At 35.4% G+C, this 19,793-nt stretch overlaps 4 protein-coding genes across 5 annotated transcripts in view; 3 read left to right on the forward strand and 1 right to left on the reverse strand.

Annotated features, from left to right (window-relative positions):
• Positions 1 to 5,834, reverse strand: part of LOC135694715 (DNA polymerase theta-like) — a 24,917-nt gene extending 19,083 nt beyond the window's left edge. Inside the window, exon 1 of the mRNA XM_089109664.1 lies at positions 5,734 to 5,834. The gene's annotated coding sequence lies outside the window, so the exon portion shown is untranslated. The remainder of the gene's footprint in view (positions 1 to 5,733) is intronic.
• Positions 519 to 2,930, forward strand: LOC135694711 (glycerate kinase-like). Its single transcript, XM_065213551.2, has one exon. It carries the CDS (start codon positions 740 to 742, stop codon positions 2,198 to 2,200), a length of 1,461 nt encoding a protein of 486 aa, XP_065069623.2. The 5' UTR covers positions 519 to 739; the 3' UTR covers positions 2,201 to 2,930.
• On the forward strand, positions 5,079 to 9,041 carry LOC135694712 (trace amine-associated receptor 13c-like). Its single transcript, XM_065213552.2, has one exon. It carries the CDS (start codon positions 5,577 to 5,579, stop codon positions 6,543 to 6,545), a length of 969 nt encoding a protein of 322 aa, XP_065069624.2. The 5' UTR covers positions 5,079 to 5,576; the 3' UTR covers positions 6,546 to 9,041.
• Positions 9,042 to 9,192: 151 nt separating this feature from the next.
• Positions 9,193 to 19,069, forward strand: LOC135694713 (BRISC and BRCA1-A complex member 1). Of its 2 annotated transcripts, none has more exons than XM_065213553.2 (10): positions 9,193 to 9,316; positions 12,361 to 12,420; positions 12,878 to 12,966; positions 13,256 to 13,317; positions 13,848 to 13,968; positions 15,136 to 15,229; positions 15,543 to 15,567; positions 16,122 to 16,245; positions 16,401 to 16,487; positions 18,224 to 19,069. In XM_065213553.2, exons 2-10 carry the CDS (start codon positions 12,396 to 12,398, stop codon positions 18,413 to 18,415), a joined length of 819 nt encoding a protein of 272 aa, XP_065069625.2. In that variant the 5' UTR covers positions 9,193 to 9,316; positions 12,361 to 12,395; the 3' UTR covers positions 18,416 to 19,069. The 2 variants fall into 2 exon arrangements, with proteins under 2 accessions (XP_065069625.2, XP_065069626.2); XM_065213554.2 differs by having other exon boundaries at positions 9,213 to 9,323.
• The last annotated feature ends 724 nt before the right edge of the window (positions 19,070 to 19,793 follow it).

Consider the following 19,793-nt stretch of genomic DNA (forward strand, 5'->3'; position numbering starts at 1 on the left):
TCCATATTTTGATTCCATAAAATATAATGTTAAGCCAATACGTTTGCACTACTTTTTTGACAAATTAAGAACAATCCAGGCCTAAAAGTTGGGAAAAAATTAATGAAAGCCTGTCTAAATTTGAATTTACTTGTTCTTTAAAAAAGAGTGTGATTGGGATATTTGTGAAAAAATTAATTGAAAGCTACTGGGAGAAACTGAAGCTCCTGGGACTCTTTAGAAAATCTTGAGCTGGGCCCCTTTGAACAAACTTCATGCTTCTTCGAAATATTCTTTCGTGTTTAGAAGGACGTAAACACCACTTCCCCATGGCTTCCAGCTGCTCAGATGGGCATCCAGTTGCTTAGCAAAAACAGTTTCAAGACACTTCTCCTCCTCTCCCCGCCTCTTTCCGCTCCTTGCTATAAACCACTACCCCCTGGAACACGACTCGACTACATGAAAGTGATCAATTCAATTCAATGCCTCGACGAAGTGACATTTGCCTTGACGAAGCGAGACCTGTCACGATTAATCAATCCTGCCTCGACGAAGAGCAACCCGCCTCAACGAAACGACAGCTTTCACGATACAGGACCGGCTCGACGAAGTGAAACCCGGCTCGACGAAGAGAAACCCGGCTCGACGAAGAGAAACCCGCCTCGACGATCAGACAATCGCCTCGACGAAACAAAGGTACCCATTATGTCCAGTACATGACTCCATAGAATTGTCAGACCTGACGACTCAAATTTCAAAAATGATGGCGTTGAAAGAATTTTCAAAACAGATTTTCAAAAGTGGCTTAGAGTCTGTGCTACCAAGGTCACTGATAATAAACAACCTGAAAATTGATGAAGGACAACTATTTGTAGGAGGTAAAAATTACAATTTGGACAATAATGTGTTTGTTATAGGCTTTGGTAAAGCAGTTCTTGGCATGGCTCAAGCTTTAGAGAGTTTGCTGGAAAATCATCTTCAGAAAGGTATTATTAGTGTCCCTGTGGGCATTCATGAATCTCTGAGGAACAGCCCTTTCAAAGATGCAAGAAAAATGCTTCTATCTGAAGGAAGTAAAATTTTAGCCAAAGAAGGTGCAAGAAACAATCTTCCTGATTATGCTGCCATGCAGACTGCTGTAGATATTGAAAATTTTATGAAAAATCTTCAAGCTGATGACATTCTTATTTCTTTGATCTCTGGTGGTGGGTCAGCATTGCTGCCAGCACCTGTCAAAGAAATATCCCTGAGTGACAAGCTTGAAACTATTAAGCGTCTTTCCAAAAATGGGGCCACCATACAAGAGCTTAATACTGTAAGAAAACATTTGTCAAGACTGAAAGGTGGCAAGTTGGCTTCAATGACAAAATGCAAATCTGTAATATCTTTAATCTTGTCTGATATAGTTGGAGATCCTATTGACTTGATAGCATCTGGACCAACATGCAAAGATACCTCACAATCATCTGACTGCATAGAAATTTTTAAACGTTACAGTATGTTGGACAATATACCTGAAAAAGTTAAAGAATATTTATCAAGAAAAAAATCAGAACCAGCACATGTCATTCTGGACTTACCAAATGTCCAAAATGTTATCATCGGCAACAATAAAGTGGCGATTGCCAAATGCAAGGAAATGGCAGAAAGCAAAGGCTACCCTGTCATGGTTATGAGTGATAGTCTTACTGGTGATGTGCAACGTGTTGCAAGTACTTTTTCAAGCATGCTTCTATTGTTTATGCATGATAGAATGCCCCAGTCTAACCTCTGTTTTGATCAACAAATTATCAAAGAAGCTTACCATATGTTCAAAACTAAAGGTAAAATATGTTTACTGAGTGCTGGAGAAACCACAGTCCATGTCAAAGGAACAGGGAAAGGTGGCAGAAACCAAGAATTGGTACTATGGACTGGATATACCTTTGAAAAGCTTGTTAAGTCATTGAAATTGCCTGCTGAGAAATCTGGGGTATCCTACTGCTTTTTGTCAGCTGGAACCGATGGGCAAGATGGACCAACACCTGCAGCTGGTGCTACATTTACAAAAAGTCTTTTTGTCCCAGAAAAGATCCAGGCACTGCAAATTGGAAAATATCTAAGAAACAATGGGTCTTATGACTTTTTTTCTACCTTTGACGATGGATCTGATCTTTTTGTGACAGGGCTCACAGGTACTAATGTCATGGATATCCAAATTCTTTTAGTAGAGAAAGCATAGTTATCAAGACAAAGAAATGTTAGGTTTATAGCAAGATCAAATTTTTCACACATTTTTAAGCACAAAAATAAACACACTCAGGGAAAGATTTCTTTCAGAAAGATTTCTTACAGTGATTGTTCTGTAGAAATAAGAGAAAGAGAAAGATGCAATTGATTTTTGATGAATCAATTGAAAGTCCTGTTTCTGGCTGTTTCACTCAGTTAGTGTTAATATCTGGATCAAAAATTTGATTGACATGGAATAACATCCTGGCAAAACAAACAAGATAAATAATATAAAGTGACATTAACAGTATAGGCTATTAACAAGTTGAATGATTGATTTTATATGTTTGAAGCAATAATATATTTTTGTGTGAGTGAAAGCTATAATAGAGTAAAAGTGTGAGTGAGTGAGTGAGTGAGTGAAAGTGAAAGTATAAAGTGAGAGTGAAAGTATATATATGTATAGCTAGAAAAATATCAAATTAAAATAAGGTTACAAACAAACAAAGCAACCATGATTAATTAGCCAGCAAGCAGAAATCCATTCACAATGAAATGATATTGATAGGAATAGAATCATTGAGTATTGCATTGTAACACAACATAGACCATACATCTCTACTATTTTCAAACTAATTTTTTCTTGATGCAATTTTTGCTTGTCAAAGGTATTTGAGTTTTCTAGATTTGGGCAAACATTTTTTAGATGTTTTGAGACTGATCTTTTGATAGTTCAGTGGAAGCCCTATATGATAGGGTGAAATATAAACTGAACAGTTTTTTATTTGGTTTTTTGTTCTCTCAGTGCATTGCGGCTGTCAATGTATCCTTTTTAATTGCCCCCCTCCCCCACTGCCTCCGCTAATCATTTTGTATTTAGAAAAAACATTGCCTCAATAAGGGGATAGATGGTTGACATCTCCCTAGGCAATAAATAATAGACGGTTCAAGGCAAATCAATACAGAAGATGATTCCAAGCATGTTCAATTGATTCCCCTTTTCCCCTAACTTCGTAAACAAACTTCGTAGCAGCCCCTCCCATTTCTTTGCAAATCAAAAAAGCTTTCTGGGAAAAATATTAGCAATGATTCTTTATGTTGCCTCCCCACCCCACCCCCTATTTTCAAACTTGCATTGGAGCCTACTTTTCGTAGCAGTTGGTTAATCTCTAGATCTTTGAAGATCTCTAGACTAAGATCTTCTTTTGCTTTAGATGCCGCATATAGATATATCACTGATTATCATATGCCTTTTCCAGGGGGGGGGAGGTAAAAATCGCTGTTTCAGACCTGCAGCCCTCAAACTATCCTATCGACTTCTTGGGAATTCTCAGTCATGATCCATACCCTTTCCAAGCTCAATTTTGCATAAAATTGAAAATACTCTTCCTTTGAATTTGATAACAGCACCAACAAAAAATGTCTTTCTCGGTTAATAAATAATTTGATAACCGTAAACAGTAGAACAATGTTTCCAACAGCAGCTTTGCCAATATTTGAAACGCACGCGATAAAATTGGAATGCCCTAACTAGTTTGTTACAAACCTGACCTATGTGTACATTCTTAGCAGAGGAATTGGTGCTTGTGGCTGACAGAAAGCTGTTTAAACAAAACGAAACGTAAACCGTTAGGTTTGGACTGACCAAAGACCCTCAGCAGAGGATCCTATTTCCAAGCGTTGCTCCCATTAACTACTTGCACAAAAAACTTACGGCTTTATCAAGGTCGGTCAATCTTTGTGAAAGTTGGATTGAACTTGTCCAGCTTGCTGTCAGTTTGAACACAGAATAGAGAATACAATGTATTATGTAAGATTAGAACCAGGACTGTAGCTTCTATATATAAAGGGGGGACTCGAGCACGAGCTTCTGCCACTATTGGGAGAACGAAATCAAGAGAATGTGGACAGTGGCGTAACGCACGGTGTGCACCTTTAAGCATAAAACTAAGGGCCCCCAAGCATTTGGGCCCTGAAGGGGCCTCCAAGAAGTTTATCGAAAAACGGGTTTTTAATGAAAGCGTATGATTCTTAATAGCATTATCAGCATCATTGGCGAAAGACTGGATACGGTTTGTGAATGTGAGCAACCAGTAAAATAATGATGCAAGATATAGCATGTCAATTAGGTTTTGCTCTAATGCACATCTATATCGGTATGAAATTTTGTATCTAATTTTACGAGAGTATAACATATATTTAAAATTTAATCGATGTCCTTCACGAAGCAGTTTGAAAATATTAATCTTCCTGAACATGTTTTCAAATGCATGTTCAATCCCAATCTGTATATGCTGCATGGAAATCCAGGAAAGCTTAGATGAAGATCAAAGGAAATGTCTCAGGCAGCAGAATTTCTCTTTATATGATTCTATATGTTATTTCTTTGGGTTTTACAGGAGCGAGTACTTAGCCTTTAAACCTGACGCAGATTTTGTTAAGTATACGGGCCCCAAAACACCACTTTCAATAAGGGCCCCCACACTTCTCCGTTACGCCACTGAATGTGGAACATGACATTTTGAGACTGTAATTCCGAGTACTTGATCAGAGAAGGTTAAATTCAATTTTGTGGAAATGTACCGCAAATTCCGCTAGAGTATGGTATAGCCTCTCCTTATGATGCCATAATGAGCCCCAAACATTACCCTCACCCCAACTATGGGTTCATTAACTATCCCCTTTTTCTCTGAAGTACATTAGACCCCTGACAGCTGAAAAGGTTTTGATTTTTTGAAAACTCTCATTGCAAAAGTATTAAACAAGCTTGAAATATTTCTAAATATATCTCCCTTTTTATTTTATTCATTCTCATTAAGGTTTGAGAATACATATCAGGCTACACAACGAGTGAAAAAGTGGAAAACCTGTGTATGAGCGTGCATACACCTAAACATTACCCCAACCCATTAACTGTGAGGTATTATCGAAAATAGAGAGAGGTACAGCTACTTAAACTGTAAATATGTAGGTGACTAACAAAAAATAGGAGGGAAAAGATAACAATTTTGAAAAAAGGTGAATAAAACTGTTTCATACATGCAGTATGTGATTGAAATATGATCGAGGCTTCTGAAGCGAAATCAGACTTATGTATAAAGAAAAACTTGAAACTTAACATAAAGCATAAATATACTTGACGGGTAGTAAGAAAAAGTCGCTGAATCAATGTTTGATCAATTTCTTATCAATATTAATTTTGTTTGCAATCGAATGTATAGCTGGTCTATTTAAAAGCAGTTTCTTCATGCTCTTCTTCAAACATACAACGGATTCTTGCTTGTGAAAGACAAGGATTACTAAAAACGATCTGCAGCACGGATGCTATTTCTAATACTGTTTCACCGAATACGGCAACCTATTATTCGCTATATGTAAACGGAGAAGAGATGGGCGAGTGTTTGGCTAATGATCTAGCTGCAAGCAGTCCGCTAGTTTACCATGCCATAACTGTAAAATATCTAGATATTGTAGCAACCATAGTGACAATAATTGGAAATGGTGTTTGTATTTTGACATTTATAAAGACAAGAAGTCTTCATTCACCTGCAAATTTTCTTGTTGGAGCTTTATGCATGAGTGATTTCATTGTTGGCTTAGTCGTGCAACCATTCTACTTGGCAATGTTGATTACCATGCAGACAAGCTCCGTCTCTTTTGAAGGGTATTGGAAAAGAACAGATTTTGTCATGGTATTATTTAATGGCTTCTCAGTGTTCTTGGCCTACCTCGTAACACTGGACCGTTACCTTGCTATTTGCTATCCTCTGAGATACTATACCATGGTGACAATAAAAAGATATGTATTAATGGTTTTCGTTGCGTCCTTAACCGCTTTGATAGGTGCATTGGCTGTCCTGTACGATCGTGCAGCGTATTACTACGGCTCGGCTATGATATATATAATTTTTGCACAATTTGTTGTGTTCTATGGCCTTATATACAACGCCATACGTCAACAGCGTAATAGAATTACAGTACTTGGAAGCATTGATGGAGAAAGCCGCAGTGTTGTACGTAAACAGAAGGCAGAGAAAGACAAAGCATACACAATTGGAATATTATTGGTGATATTTTTCTTATGCAATTTCCCAGGTACTGTTATCTTCATGATCGCTAAAGGAACCAACGAACTTTGTGACTGGACAGCAGTTGAAATAAAAATGCACATGTGGAGCTTTTGGTTGTTTCTTTTGAACAGCTCAATCAATCCTATTATATACTCCTTGCGAAGTAAAGAATTCAGACGTGCAACAAAACGTCTTGTGTGCCGGGGTTTCTTGGCAAGGCTCTCTGATTCTGATAGTGGTATTGCTTTGGAAGTTCCCGGAAGGAGACTTAACACAGAATCATTGTAAAAGAATATTCAGTTTTAAAGAATTCAGCAGTAACAACACGAAATATCAGTGCGTTAGAATGAAATTCATGTTAGTGGAGGGCTGCCTATTGTATTGCTTGCTATTCAGTACACTAGTGTAAAGAAATATAGTATAGTCTAATAATTATTGGGGGATTTGGGGGGCTCCATCCCCTGCTTCTGGCGGCCTTGCATACAAATACAGAAAAAGCAAACCAAAGAATGTTTTGCAAAGATGTTTTATGAGAAAGAGATTCACAAGAGAAACATTGAAGACAAAAGATTCAAAGTTATATGAATAAGCGCTAAAGAATCAATGCTATCACTTTAAATATATTTGTAAAACCATAGTTTGTCGAGTGCTATAACAATCTTGCTCATTATTATTTCATTTTAAAATATCAAAGAAGAAGGTAAAAGGCACTTTATGACAAGGCTTTTTGAAAGTTTACCACGCATCAAAGGTTTTCCGCCATATAGATATATTATAACATCCCAAATTTCATCTAACCCATCACTTCTTATTTCTATAGAGTTTATCATTAACTACATCCAATCGATTCTCTTCATCCGTCCTTACAAGAAGACTTTCCCTAATAGGCTGATAAAGTTATTGCAAATATATTAATTCTTACCTTATTATATTAATTCTTATTATAATATGTAAATATTAATTCTTATTACATCTGAAATGCTCTCAGTCGGTACACTTCCATAATTCCTAATTATATATCGTTATCAATAAAAAACGGGCTTAAGCTTGCTAGTTCGCAAACAAAAATCAAACTATGGAAGCGGGCCCTTTGAGAGCCAGCGCTTGCCCTGGGGCTACGAAAAACACGGGCTCTTGTGCTGGATTTATGGCGTAGGGGCAAGAAGAGGCTTTAGCATCAGCAAAATTTTTCGCGGGCCCTTCTTGGAACCCGGGCCCTGGTAATTTATCCCTGGAATGTTTTCTAAAATGCATTTAGGTTCATAATTCTTTATTTTCAGGTGCATTGATGTTCTGTGTAAGATATTTGTTATGGCAACAGAAATCAACAAAACGAGATCGCACTTCTTCATTTTGCATTTTCATAATGTAAATACGGTTACAAGTTAATTCAGTAAAGATACACAGTCACTATTAATATATGATTGGATTTTGGTGCTACACCCTTAAGTTGATGGAGTAGAGTTAAGTTGATGGCTAGAAATTGATGGAAACGACTATTTTCAAATTTCAGCTTTTAACTTCAAGAAAGTACGAATATAAGATACGAATAATAATGAAGCAAAATTTCCAGAAGGACGCACATATTTTTGGGGGGAGGGGTGTCACACCCTCTACACTCCCGGTAAATCCATCCCTTGATATATAGTTGCTATTGATGTACTTAAGATGTATAATCAGTGCCTGTTTGATTCCGAGGAAGGTTTTGTGCGGGGAGAACATGGACAAGTTTCTGCACTCTGAAATTTCCTCCACTGATTTAGATTCATTACCAAGGTTTTTTTTGAGATCAATACATGTTTGCTACTTGCAGTTAAAGCAGAACGTTACCCCTTGTAAATATTCATATTGTTGATGTGTTAAACACGTTGGTAGTTTGATGGTGTAAACGTTAAAGTTATGCCGCAGAAAACCAAGTATATATTGTCACGATTTAAACGACAGAATCAGAAGATTTGAGCAAGATTCATATTTAGTTGCAGCATAGAAAATACTTTAACTCTTTGTGTTGCTATTAAAAACGCTTCTAGCGATCAGGAATAAGTCTGATATTCCTTTTCTTTGTTTTCTGCGCTACGATTTTCGTCACCTAAAAAGCAAACTTTTTGAAGCTGAAACTTCTCTTTTTATCTTTCTGAAGTTAATTCTTGGTGCATGCTTTCAAAGGGTTATGCTAACTTAGCTGGGAAGTCCAAATGAACAGTTTTGTAATCAAGAACGAGATTTAGATAATTTAATAGACAGGGAATTTTGCATAACAATCTAGCAAGCTGGGTAACCGAAGTTTTTAAAGTTTAAATCATAAGAGTAAAGGCCACTGATCATTTTAAGCCCTGGAACATTCTGGCAAATGACCGGAAGTTGCGTTTCCGGAAGCATGAACAATACACGGTCAGCAAAATCTCAACTTTTGAATTTTTCAAATCTGATGATACTATCGGAAAAAACATGCAAAACTGAGCAAAAGATTTAAAAAGAGCAATGTGATCTCACCTATAAGCAAAAAATTATGGCTGTGGAAACTTTTCGTTTTGTCAAACAACTTGCTATCTCGAGTTTCCTGATAGTGCAGACGCATAGCAGTAGAATTGTGCATGTTGTCATAATAGTATGAAGTTTGATAAAGGTACACAATCCGATATGCTGAATAAGATGAAGTTCATATAAAGCTTCAAAAAAGCTGGTATAGCACTACAACCTTCTTAACATTGAAAGTTATAAAGCTGAAACTTTTTTCTGGCGTTATTTGATGTGCTGGATAAAATGGATAACCGGTCCTCCACTGCTTTCCGCATGCAGTGCTTTATTTAATGGGCAGCTTGGTATCGACTTTGATAAAGTTTACATAGAGAGTTTCAAAAAAGAAAGCGGTACAGAAAATTCGACGAATTCGCGTATTAAGGCGCGAAAACGCGAAAAGAGGCAGACGCGAAAGAGCTGCTTCAAGTTTACTGCGCAGGATCAGTTATAAACAGTAGTTTTTAGATGGAGTTAAAACAAAAATCAATCTTGACTTGGAAAAAATCAAGGATTCCTTGAAAAGAGTTTGATCTGCCTTGGTAAGATGTATTAAAGGGCTCTGTTTATAGAATAGTATTTTTTTCCAGCAATACACATTGTTAATTGAAGGGTTTATTGTATAAATTACGCCGGCTCTAGCTAGAGGCCAACCAAAAAGGTCTAGCAAGTAGATTGCTGGAAAATTACTAAATGTTATTACTCAATCTTCCCTCCCGCTATAGTAATTCATTGGTTTAATTGAGGTCCAAAGACTAAATTTTTTAATTAAAGTTGTGAACCTGTGTTGATATTTGTGACCCACCTCAACCCCATTGTAAGAGGCGTTACAACGTAAAGAGCGAGAGGCAAAGACAACGCGCTCTATACATTTTGTGTACTCTTCAATTGCACTAAAAACTAACTCTCTAAAAAATTACAAACACTGATATATACGGTAACACGTGTATGTCCTTGATTAATAGCTAACACGTGATATAACACGTCATTGTATATATACCATGATAGGGGGTCAATGTTGCTCCACCAAACATTGCCTTTTAAATGGGGTTAAAGGCATTGAGTCATGGTGAATAGGCCTTCTCTATAGGGGCTCATTTGGTTTCAGCATGATTGCTGCTGTTTCATGTGATTCTTACATCCATTGTTGACCACTTGCTATTGATGAAAATTGTTTTGTCAATCAGTACAAGGTGAGTTCATATGACCAGTTCCAGGTCAACCAATAGCATCACAGTCATGAAAATCATGACTCAGTGGATTTTGGCACTTAGGGTATACCAAATCCATTTTATCATGACTCAATGCCTTTAAGGTTAAGGGGTATATAGTTGATGGACTGCTCATGGAATTCATGCTATTGCTATCTGGCATGTTGGCAGGTGTCAGGGCTGGCAAAACCGGGGTGGGGTCAGGGCGCATGCCTTTTTTGCAGAGCATAAGCAATTTTTTGAGGCAAAAGTAGACAGAAATCTACTATATCATTCTCTAAGTAACTGTGCTTAGTCAGGCACGGGTCTATTTAAATTTTGACCGGTTTTGGGGTGCTGTGCTCCGTGGCAGCCCTGTGTGTTATTGGTCCATAAAATATTGCTAAAAGTTGCTAATGAGGTTAGTAAAATGTGCATAATTTGGCCTTTTACCATTCAGCATGGCCTTCGATCCTCTTCTTGTAACTGTAATTCTAATTTTTATGAGTTTTACTGAGAAATAAAGTCTAGTCCCACAATACAAAACCTCAGATTCTTATTTGCATCCATATTTCATTTTGTATCCTTTTTTTAAGCGTCCACACTTTCAAGCAATGGATATCAATATGGCATATGCTTTTTAGCCACTGGTTTTTTTTGCACGAGGAAAACATATGGGCACCAGTTTTTACAGGTTTTCAGAAAAAAATAGCCACCAGTTTCAATATTGGCGCATAGAAAGCATATTCCAAACTGTCATTTCGAGTAGCAACTGATTTCATCGGTTTTATATTCCTCTGATACTTTGGGAGCTCTATCAGAATCTTGTTGGGGTTCAATTTAGTATGTAAACGGAAGAACTGTAGCCAGTCAGGGAGAAATGCAGCAATTGTTGCAATTAAAATTTTAGATCAAAAGTTCGAGATTTACAAAGAAACATAGCTCAATTTGACTGAGTTTTTGAAACCTGTGCAACCGGTCTAGATCCGCGCCTGTTAGTAATCCCTTAAATATGCCCTTAGCTTTAGCTTGGTTGCTATATTTTTACCATAGAAGACATATATAAATTGAATATTGGAATTAAATCGAAGAAATCGGTCATTGTCTAAGTTTTACAACGAGTAACAGCTTGGCTTAGCAAATAGAACAAGAAACCTGATCCAAAATTACTTGGTGCCAGCACAAATTGATGGAGTTTCGTTTTTTCTATGGCCTAATCAGAAACATTATAAAAAAGAGAGAAATCAGCTGTTGAAGGAAAGAAAAAGCTGTGAAGAAAGTTTTAGAGGATATGAGAAATAAAGAACAGGCAGATTTGTTCTAAAAAAGTTTCATCAAGAAAACTTTAAAATTTGGTTGCTTGGATAATCCATTCCTACTAAGGATTTAAAGTCTAGAGTCTTTTTGTTAAAAACCCTTTATTCCAAAAGTTTAAGATCAGATGTTTCAAATTAATATCCCAACTGTACAAAAACTTTTATTTTTTATTTTTAGCTGATAGTTCTTCTGTTGATATTTCAATGTTAATGTTTTTTATTAAATCATTTTTTATTTATTTTTCTCCTCCATCTATTTCGGGTACCTTTAAAATCTAAAAAAAGTCACCCAGGACAATTTCTGCATAGATCTTTTTTTATAAACCATAAATTTTTGCAAAAGAATGTCACACGTCATCACATGCCTTGATGTTTTCAGGCGTGTGGTGGTTAGCATGCTTGCTATATTTTTCCCATGAAAGTCTGGACCATGGTAGCGGCCTTTCCTGATCACTTTCAAGTCTTTGATATTTTGGCTCCTCCACTTTCAAATATGTTTCACCGGCCCTGGGTGTTTGCCGCATCATCTATGTCCAGGACTTCGAATCAAACTTTCAAAGTTCTCTGCCAGATTAGACACACTTGCTATTCACAGTTGCAAACAACTACAGTCAAATCATCCTTAATTGCACCACAAAGAATTTTCAAACTTGACTTTAATATTTTGCTCACAGCAAATTCTAATCCTTTTTGCAACTCATTCTTTGGAAGCTAACTCCATGCAGCTATGCAAAGTCATTTTTAATTGAATACTGACACTTTGATTAGAACAGAAATTTCAGAAAGCAAAGAACACAAACAAAAGTCTGGAAATTTGAAATTTAGGTTCTTTAATTAATTTGGAACAGAAAACAATGTTTGGCATACATATAAAAGTTATAATATTGTGAAAGAGACCTGCACTTTAGTATCTTGATGAATGTTTAAACATTTATCAACTCTGCTCTAATTGTCTTATTTCATTGCGGTATGAAGCACCTAAGATGGAAACTTTCACAATTTACATGACATGCAAGCATTTTTTGTGTGTTTCTATAACATATGATCCAATTTTTCTTGAAAACGAATATTTTATTTTAGAGACAACTTTGATAAGGTATCATCCTTCATTCAGCATGGAGTCAAAAGAGTCAACAGAGGGTAAGAACTAATGGTTTTTAAAGAACAGCAAACTTGAAAAATATTTGAAGGCTTAGACGTACCTAGGCAAATATACATTATTCTTTTTGCAAGCATAGATATGTATGCCTGTGACAGAGTGACTTAGTGCCACAGAGACACATGATGCAAACTTACATAATTGTTAGAACTAATTCTAGAAACATTACATATGCCATTGTTTTGTTTAAGATTTGCTTTGTTTATCCCCTGCTGACATTTGCTCTGTAATTGTAGTTCATGGTATGATTAGTATGCATAGAGTTTTCTAGAACGTTCGACTGTAATCACAATAGGTATTTTTAGAAAAATGATGTATTGATTAGCAGTAGTATAAATAGAGGTTGTGTGCCCGTAGAAGAGAGATCATACTGAACTGTTCGAGTAGCTGTTTGCATTCGAAACAATTTTGAGTTCACAACAATACCTTATTTTGTAGAATGTGCAGAGAATGATGGTGAGGCAACTTTACAAGAAATGAAACCATCAAAGTTAAAATGGCCTCCAGTCAACTGCAAAGAGAAAATTGTAAGTTGTTAAAAACATTTTCCAGCAGCCAAAGTAGATTTCATTGTCTTTTCACATTTTGCTTTGTCAGTATCATTTATGCAGACTATTTTGCTGTTCCAATTCAGGAGATTTTAAGATGTCCAGTTACGATAGCAGTGACACAGAGAGTAGCTCAAAGTTGCTTTAAATATATTTCTGTATATTTTGATGGGGAATTGAGCTATACATCCATTGTTTTTTGTTATATTACAGAAATTCTATCCACACCTTGGCAACCTGTACTGTTTTATTTGTGTTTTTCTAACAGGTTATTTTTGTAGACATATCATCAGATATGAATAGTGAATCACTTAACCAAGGGAGATCAAGGTATGGTGATACATTTTTCATAAAACAATAAAACATATTATCTTTTATATTTAGATCATTTGTACTTCTGTTTAGACTATTTATAATAAATCTATTGTTGGTATTTGCTTGTTTGTTTTACTAGCCATAAAATTGGATTTTATCCGTTTTAACTTGAACCATTGAATTTGGTTGATACTATAATATAGTGTTCTAAATAGTTGTATGTGCTAGTTTCCCTTTTTGGTTTGGTTGTTGTTAAGAATTATTAGTCTTGATTATTATGATGAGCATCATTATCTTGTTTATGAGTTGAATTTTGCACATGGAGATTAACAATAAGTGATAAGCACGCTCCATTAATTCTAACCTTTTGTATTCAGCTCTATTGCTATTAGTTTGAGTTCTGTTTGATATGATAAATATAAGCTTGGAGAAAAGTGAATATCTTGTGATACTTCTGAAATTCTAACAGTTGTTCCTTGCAGTAATAATGCAATTGGCATGAATTTGGATTGAACTTTGTATCAGTTTTTTACATTAATTTACAGATCACAGCCCTTTATCTGGTTTGTCAAAAAGACTCTGCAGATGTTCTTTGTTTCAAAAACAATCTTGAATCCTGAGCATGAATATGCTTTGGTCCTTATGCAAGACAACACAACTGTCTGGGTATGAATGCAGTGTGTTTTGTTATTTTCTCTTGGTTGTTTTTTTATTAACAAACTAGTTATTTTGGTAACACTTGGTTGGCTGCCAGTGAAATAGCACAGAGATTGCCATCTACTGAATCTTTCTCATGATGAACTTTCATGATGAAAGAACGCCAAAATATATTGACATATCACTGAAAGAAAATACCAAAAATTCAAGTCCTTCTAGTTCTGTGCCTTTTTTTACGTCATCACATGCTTCTAACACATTCAGGAATGATGCAGCAGATCTATTCAATAAACTGCCGGCAGAAGTCAGGACAGCTAAGACTACAAGGGAATTTTCAAAGCAAATACAAGTATTTTATATTTAGATGAAAAGAAAAGACTTCTAGTACAACATTAGTTTGACATGAATTTTTTATTACTTGTTTAAATTAATTACCTATTATATTGTAAATAATTCTAAGAATTTTAAATCTTAAAACAAATAAAGTAGTTTTTAGCGACCAGGTGAAGAGTCCTTATTTTTAAAGGAGAGAACGAGGGTGAAAATTGAAAACGCGTAAAACGCTAAATTCTCATTCCTTTAAAAATAAGGTCTTATATCTCAATTTTTGAAAGAGCTTTGTTCCTTTGTTTATGTATTTCCATTCCGGAAGCTTCAAGCAAAATTTCACTTTTCCGCGTGTTCCCTGTGTTCCGCGTTTTCCGCGTTTTCGACCTGGCCGAACTGGCTTGCCTTTATGTTTCACTTAATGTTGCTTTTTCATCCCAAGAATCTTTCTCTCAATTTCATTCGAGGTTGATGTTGGTACAAACTATCCTTTCTAAATCTTTAAAATTCCACATTTTTCACCTTTCTACTTGTTTGCTAAACATCTCTTGTTTGATAATGTCTTTCAAATCTAATAAGCTCTGCCTATCATGTTTTCCTTAGCCATTTCACATATAATCTTCATCCTTTTTAGCAGTTTAATCATTTCAAAATTTAAGCTTTTAGTTAACATTTAAATTTTTTACCTTGTGTGATAGTAGTTTGTACTAGAAGTTTCAGCTCATCGACTGAAATAAAGTTAAACCTGATAACCTGGAAAAATCTAGGTAGAGTAAAGCTGAAAAAGAAGTTTGTTGAATCATATTTGAAAGAAATGCAAGCACCTAACCCTCTTAAATTCTTCTTTAGTTCCAAGAGTTCAGCAACAATTCTAAAAGACTGTGTGAATCAGTGGCAGATCTAGAAGCTGGAGAAGAGCCTGTTGATTCTGAGAACACCTATGGTATCCTTTCCAGATAAAAACTGCTGAAATATCTTCTTCTTTCTTTGTGTACATTTTCATACATGTTGTTGAATTGTTATATCTGTCATTTTTCAGAGAAATTGTCTTTAAGGTTTGGAAGTAAACAAATACTACCTGGCAACAAAATCTAGGAAGGATTAACCCGACAACTTAGTATTGTCTTTTAACACCAAATTATGAATTGGCTCTTTTTCAATGTTGCTAAAAAATTTGACCATATTTATAGTTGTGTGAACTACTTTAGAAAATTTTGATAAGCAATTTTTCTGAATCCTTCTTAACTCTCCTCCAGATTTTGGTGCAGTTGTAACACTCTTGTAAGGTTTTGAATTATTTTAGAATGCAGTGTATTTTTTTACATGAATTACTCAGTTTGATAAAATCAATGTATCCATTTATAGAAACAAAAATAGGACTATGTTTCCTGTCTTTCTTAAATTTTCTTCTTTACTTGAAGCTTTTGCCCTGAATTTTCAGAGATCTGATATCACCTTAAGCTCTTTATTGATTTGCATTGTTGTATGTATTTGTGTTATGTTTTTCTGTGCTGCAACAATTGTTTGCTTTTTGAGAACAGAAAATTTTAGAAAATGAAATAACCAGAACAGGACTTAAACCTGTGCTTTTTTGCTCCACCACTTAGCTTACCAGTAGCATTTTAAAAAAATCTAAGCATAAATTGTTTCACACCCAGTTTCTAAACCCGAAGTCAGGTTCTTTTAGCTTTTGTTAGAGAATACTAGAATCTATTCATAGGAGCTTTTTGGAACTTTGTTGATTGAGTTATATATTGTTCTGGCATAATGGGTTCCTTCTAGATTATTATTGCTTTTGTAGTTATAGTAGATAATTTCATATCATTGCTTTTTAGGAAAGAACACTGTGAGCTTCCAGAGGTAGAAGACATAGCTTTGCCACCACCATACATCATCCGTGTGATTTTCATTTATGGAAGATCTCAGTGTTGCTTGAATATGTCAGAAGAGAAACAGAAGGTGAAGAATCTCCCTGTTTTCTGATATAGTTTTCCTTTGTTTTCATAAATATATGTAGAAAGGAAAATGAATGTCTATAGATGGAATTTTTTAACTTTTTATGAATAAAATTTCCATTTAATAAGATTTTTTAAATGTCACATTTTTTTGTATAGGAGCTAGAAGAGCTGAAAAAATCTCCATATTTCTTTCTTGATGTTCTTTACCTGCACGAAATTCCCTCTGCTGATAACAAAGCTCAGGTATGCATATTATAGAGTTTGTTTGTTCTATTATGTGGATGAATTTCATGCCCGTTTCATCTTAATTGCTAGTCATTTCTTTATCAAGGTTGACAAAATGAGATTTACAAACCTAGAAGTAAAGTTAATGCACTTAATCAATATAAGAACAGTTTATTTAAATCCTAAGCATGCGACTGATACACATGAGAAATTCAGCTGATCTTGGCAGTTTGAAGAAGATTTTTCGATCGATCCTTAGAAAGTGATGAATAAGAGTACGGCGTATTTTCAATTTCTTTTGTTTAATATTTTTTAAGGGGTTTTGAACCACTCAACCTCTTTGTGACCCAGAAAAGTGTTCTGGGACACTGATTAGTGGCATCAGTAGCACTAGTTAATGGTGATGGTACTAAGTGTTCTAGGTCCAATCCAGTCAATTTGAATTCGGTGGATTTGTTGGAGATTGACAGGAATATGCTTGTGGTTGCTAGCTAGAAGCACATCCGTGTCTTAGATATCGCTCTCACAGAGGATGAAAGCAGTTGGGAGAAATTCTTCTCTTAGAGCCCGAAATACAGAGATCTATGACCATACCTACAACGGGGCAAATTAGTTACGAAGGAAATTTCAAATCACGGTTTTTCCAAACACTGTGGGTCCTTAGCTTTTACTTCCTAGCTTTTTGATTGCTTTGCACAACGGCTGAACAATCACACCAGCAATAAATCAATTTGAGAAAACACGCCTACAAGGAAGATTTTATTGAAACGAAGACATTTTTATAAGCCAAATTTGTAATCATGGTAGCAATTACTTTTCTTTTTACGTTATTACACAGTTTTGACACTGTAAACACGAATTATTTCTGGAAGTTGCTTTTTGCTATTTTTCCCTCCTACAAAAAGATGAAATCGCCAGTTTCGAGTAATCGCAATCTTCGATGTGTAATTACCAAACGCCTGACAAAATTCTTCTGGGTAAATACTGACAAAATCGAATTTATCCTTCTTGGTTACTTTATCCAAAGGCAAAGAGTTTTCGACTGTCTTAGTAATTTGTGTATCTCTTGCCAGGCAGAAATTTGAAGAGGAAAAATCAAATATTTCAAATGAGCACAGAAGCTATGTTAAAAACTTCGTTTGGAAAATAATCCGTATATTGTTCGGGAGACGAAACAATACCGTCTGGTTCCTTTGCTTCGAAACAATACCGTCTTAACCAATCAGCGTCGCAGGGTGATAAGAAGCGTGAATTCAATAATTAACTTCAGAAGTTCCATAACTGTTTTAATATGAGACACAGAATAGGATAAGAGTGATTATCTGGATGTTCTTACACTCGATGCTATTTTATCTGCCATAGCCCCAATTTTCCCTCTTGAATTTCCCTCCAAGGCTTCAAGTGATAATGCGCATGTGCCATTACCCTCTAACGGGGGCTAGTGCCTGTTCTGAAAGGCGGGCATGATTCGTCTCCCGAACAATACAGTTTTTCCTTTTTGATTAGGCCCCTGCTCGGAAATAACAGTAGAAAGTATTTTAATGAATAAGACTACCCCCTTCCCACGCCGTCCACAAAGTGCATGTGTATTGAACTTCGTCATTGATATACAAGATCATTAACCCCAATACTATGACTTACTTATTAGATGATTTGTGCGTTTACCCAGCAACCCCTATTTTGTTTTTCACAGCATTTTTGTATTCTCTCAAGTATTGCAAAACTTGCTAAAGCTAATTCTTTTCCATTTCCAGGAGATTTACGACTTCTTCTGCAATCTAGACAAAGAGGAAAAGGGATACATTTTAGAAGTCTCAAATAGTGCAAAGATTCTTTATGAAACTTTTGCAAAACTAATATGTCATCCGTTACAAAGATCTCCTCAAAATGAAGCTTTCTATGATTTGATACCAGCTCCAGTTGAAGAGGTTGCCGATAAACCGTGAAAAGTGTAGCAGAACAAATTAATAAACCACCTATCGCTGAAATTACAGACAAGAGTCTAGAAGAACATCAACTGAAGCCAACGATTAGAAGATAACACAAAATTCTGTCTAAAGGAGACTGCTCTAAGCTTTTTTAGTAAAGAATTTTTTGTCAAAATTTTCCTTTTACAGAGAAAATCCGTAAGGTCGGAATCTACTGTCCATTGAAGACTATTCAAACATTTCTAACGTAGATTGGTCTTCGTTTGATCAGCTTTGTTTATATTTCTTACGATGCTATGAAATAAATGTAACGTTATATTTGATTGCATTTATGGCAGATTATGAATAAGTTGCATAGTTCGTTTAATAATATCCCCGGGAAATTTATTGAAAAGAAGAGCTAACGTATAAACACATTTATTCCTAAATTTGAAGTCAAGCAACTTGTATTAAAGCATTCTAAATCCTTAAAAAAGCAAATTTTTTGACTCGGGTATCGGCATGTCGTCATCATAACCTTTTTGGGTGCATGGAGTGCGTTTCCTCGTCGCATCTTTTAAAAGGTAGTATCCAGAAATCCATGAAAGACATTTCAGTAATTATTGTTGCTTATTGTAGTTCAATTTCACAAATAAATGATGAACAGAAGAATCAAAGAAAATTTGTTGTCAAGGTTTTCTCATCAAGACATGTCTCTTTCGTAATTTATAACCCTTCCTTTTTAAAATTCACTACCATTTTATTACACAACGAAAATAATTTTTCAAATACTTTGCTCTCTACAGTTTGATAAAGTTATGAATCAAAGAAAACTAACACCCATTTTTGATCTTCAACATATCTGCGCAAAAAAGCTGCAATATACATATCAACAACACAGTTTTAAATTAAAAAAAGAATACAACTCAACTCTATCATAACTCGTAAACTGCTCTATCCCAAATTTGAACACATCTTCACAACAGAAACTCAGAAAAGATAGTCACATTGATTGTGCACCCCGAACATGCGGTTTAGTGTCCTTCTATTACCTCTTCTTTAAGGGGCCAAACTTGTGATTGCTTTTTACAGCGTATGCAGTTTCTTAATATCACAATTGAGTTAAGTTTGTTTCTTGGACAAGGCCTACCATAAATGTATTATAGAGATTTGAAGAACATTTAAAGATCGCCAAAATTTGCTACAAACTTGTATTGTATCAGTAAAGCACAATTGTCCCATTATTCTTTTGAATTTTTATATGTATTATTGACAAGAAATTTGTTGAAAACAACTTCGTGAGTAAAACTTATGTATGCCAAGCTCCTGTTGTGTATTGGCGAACGGAATCATAAATTCAAGACACAGTTAAGTGTCAGAATTGTTCACGAAAGGATGCTATGAAAAACCAAAATTA

This window comes from Rhopilema esculentum, chromosome 8 (genome assembly GCF_057945365.1).
Source record: "Rhopilema esculentum isolate cy_ngs chromosome 8, ASM5794536v1, whole genome shotgun sequence".
Taxonomy (NCBI): domain Eukaryota; kingdom Metazoa; phylum Cnidaria; class Scyphozoa; order Rhizostomeae; family Rhizostomatidae; genus Rhopilema; species Rhopilema esculentum.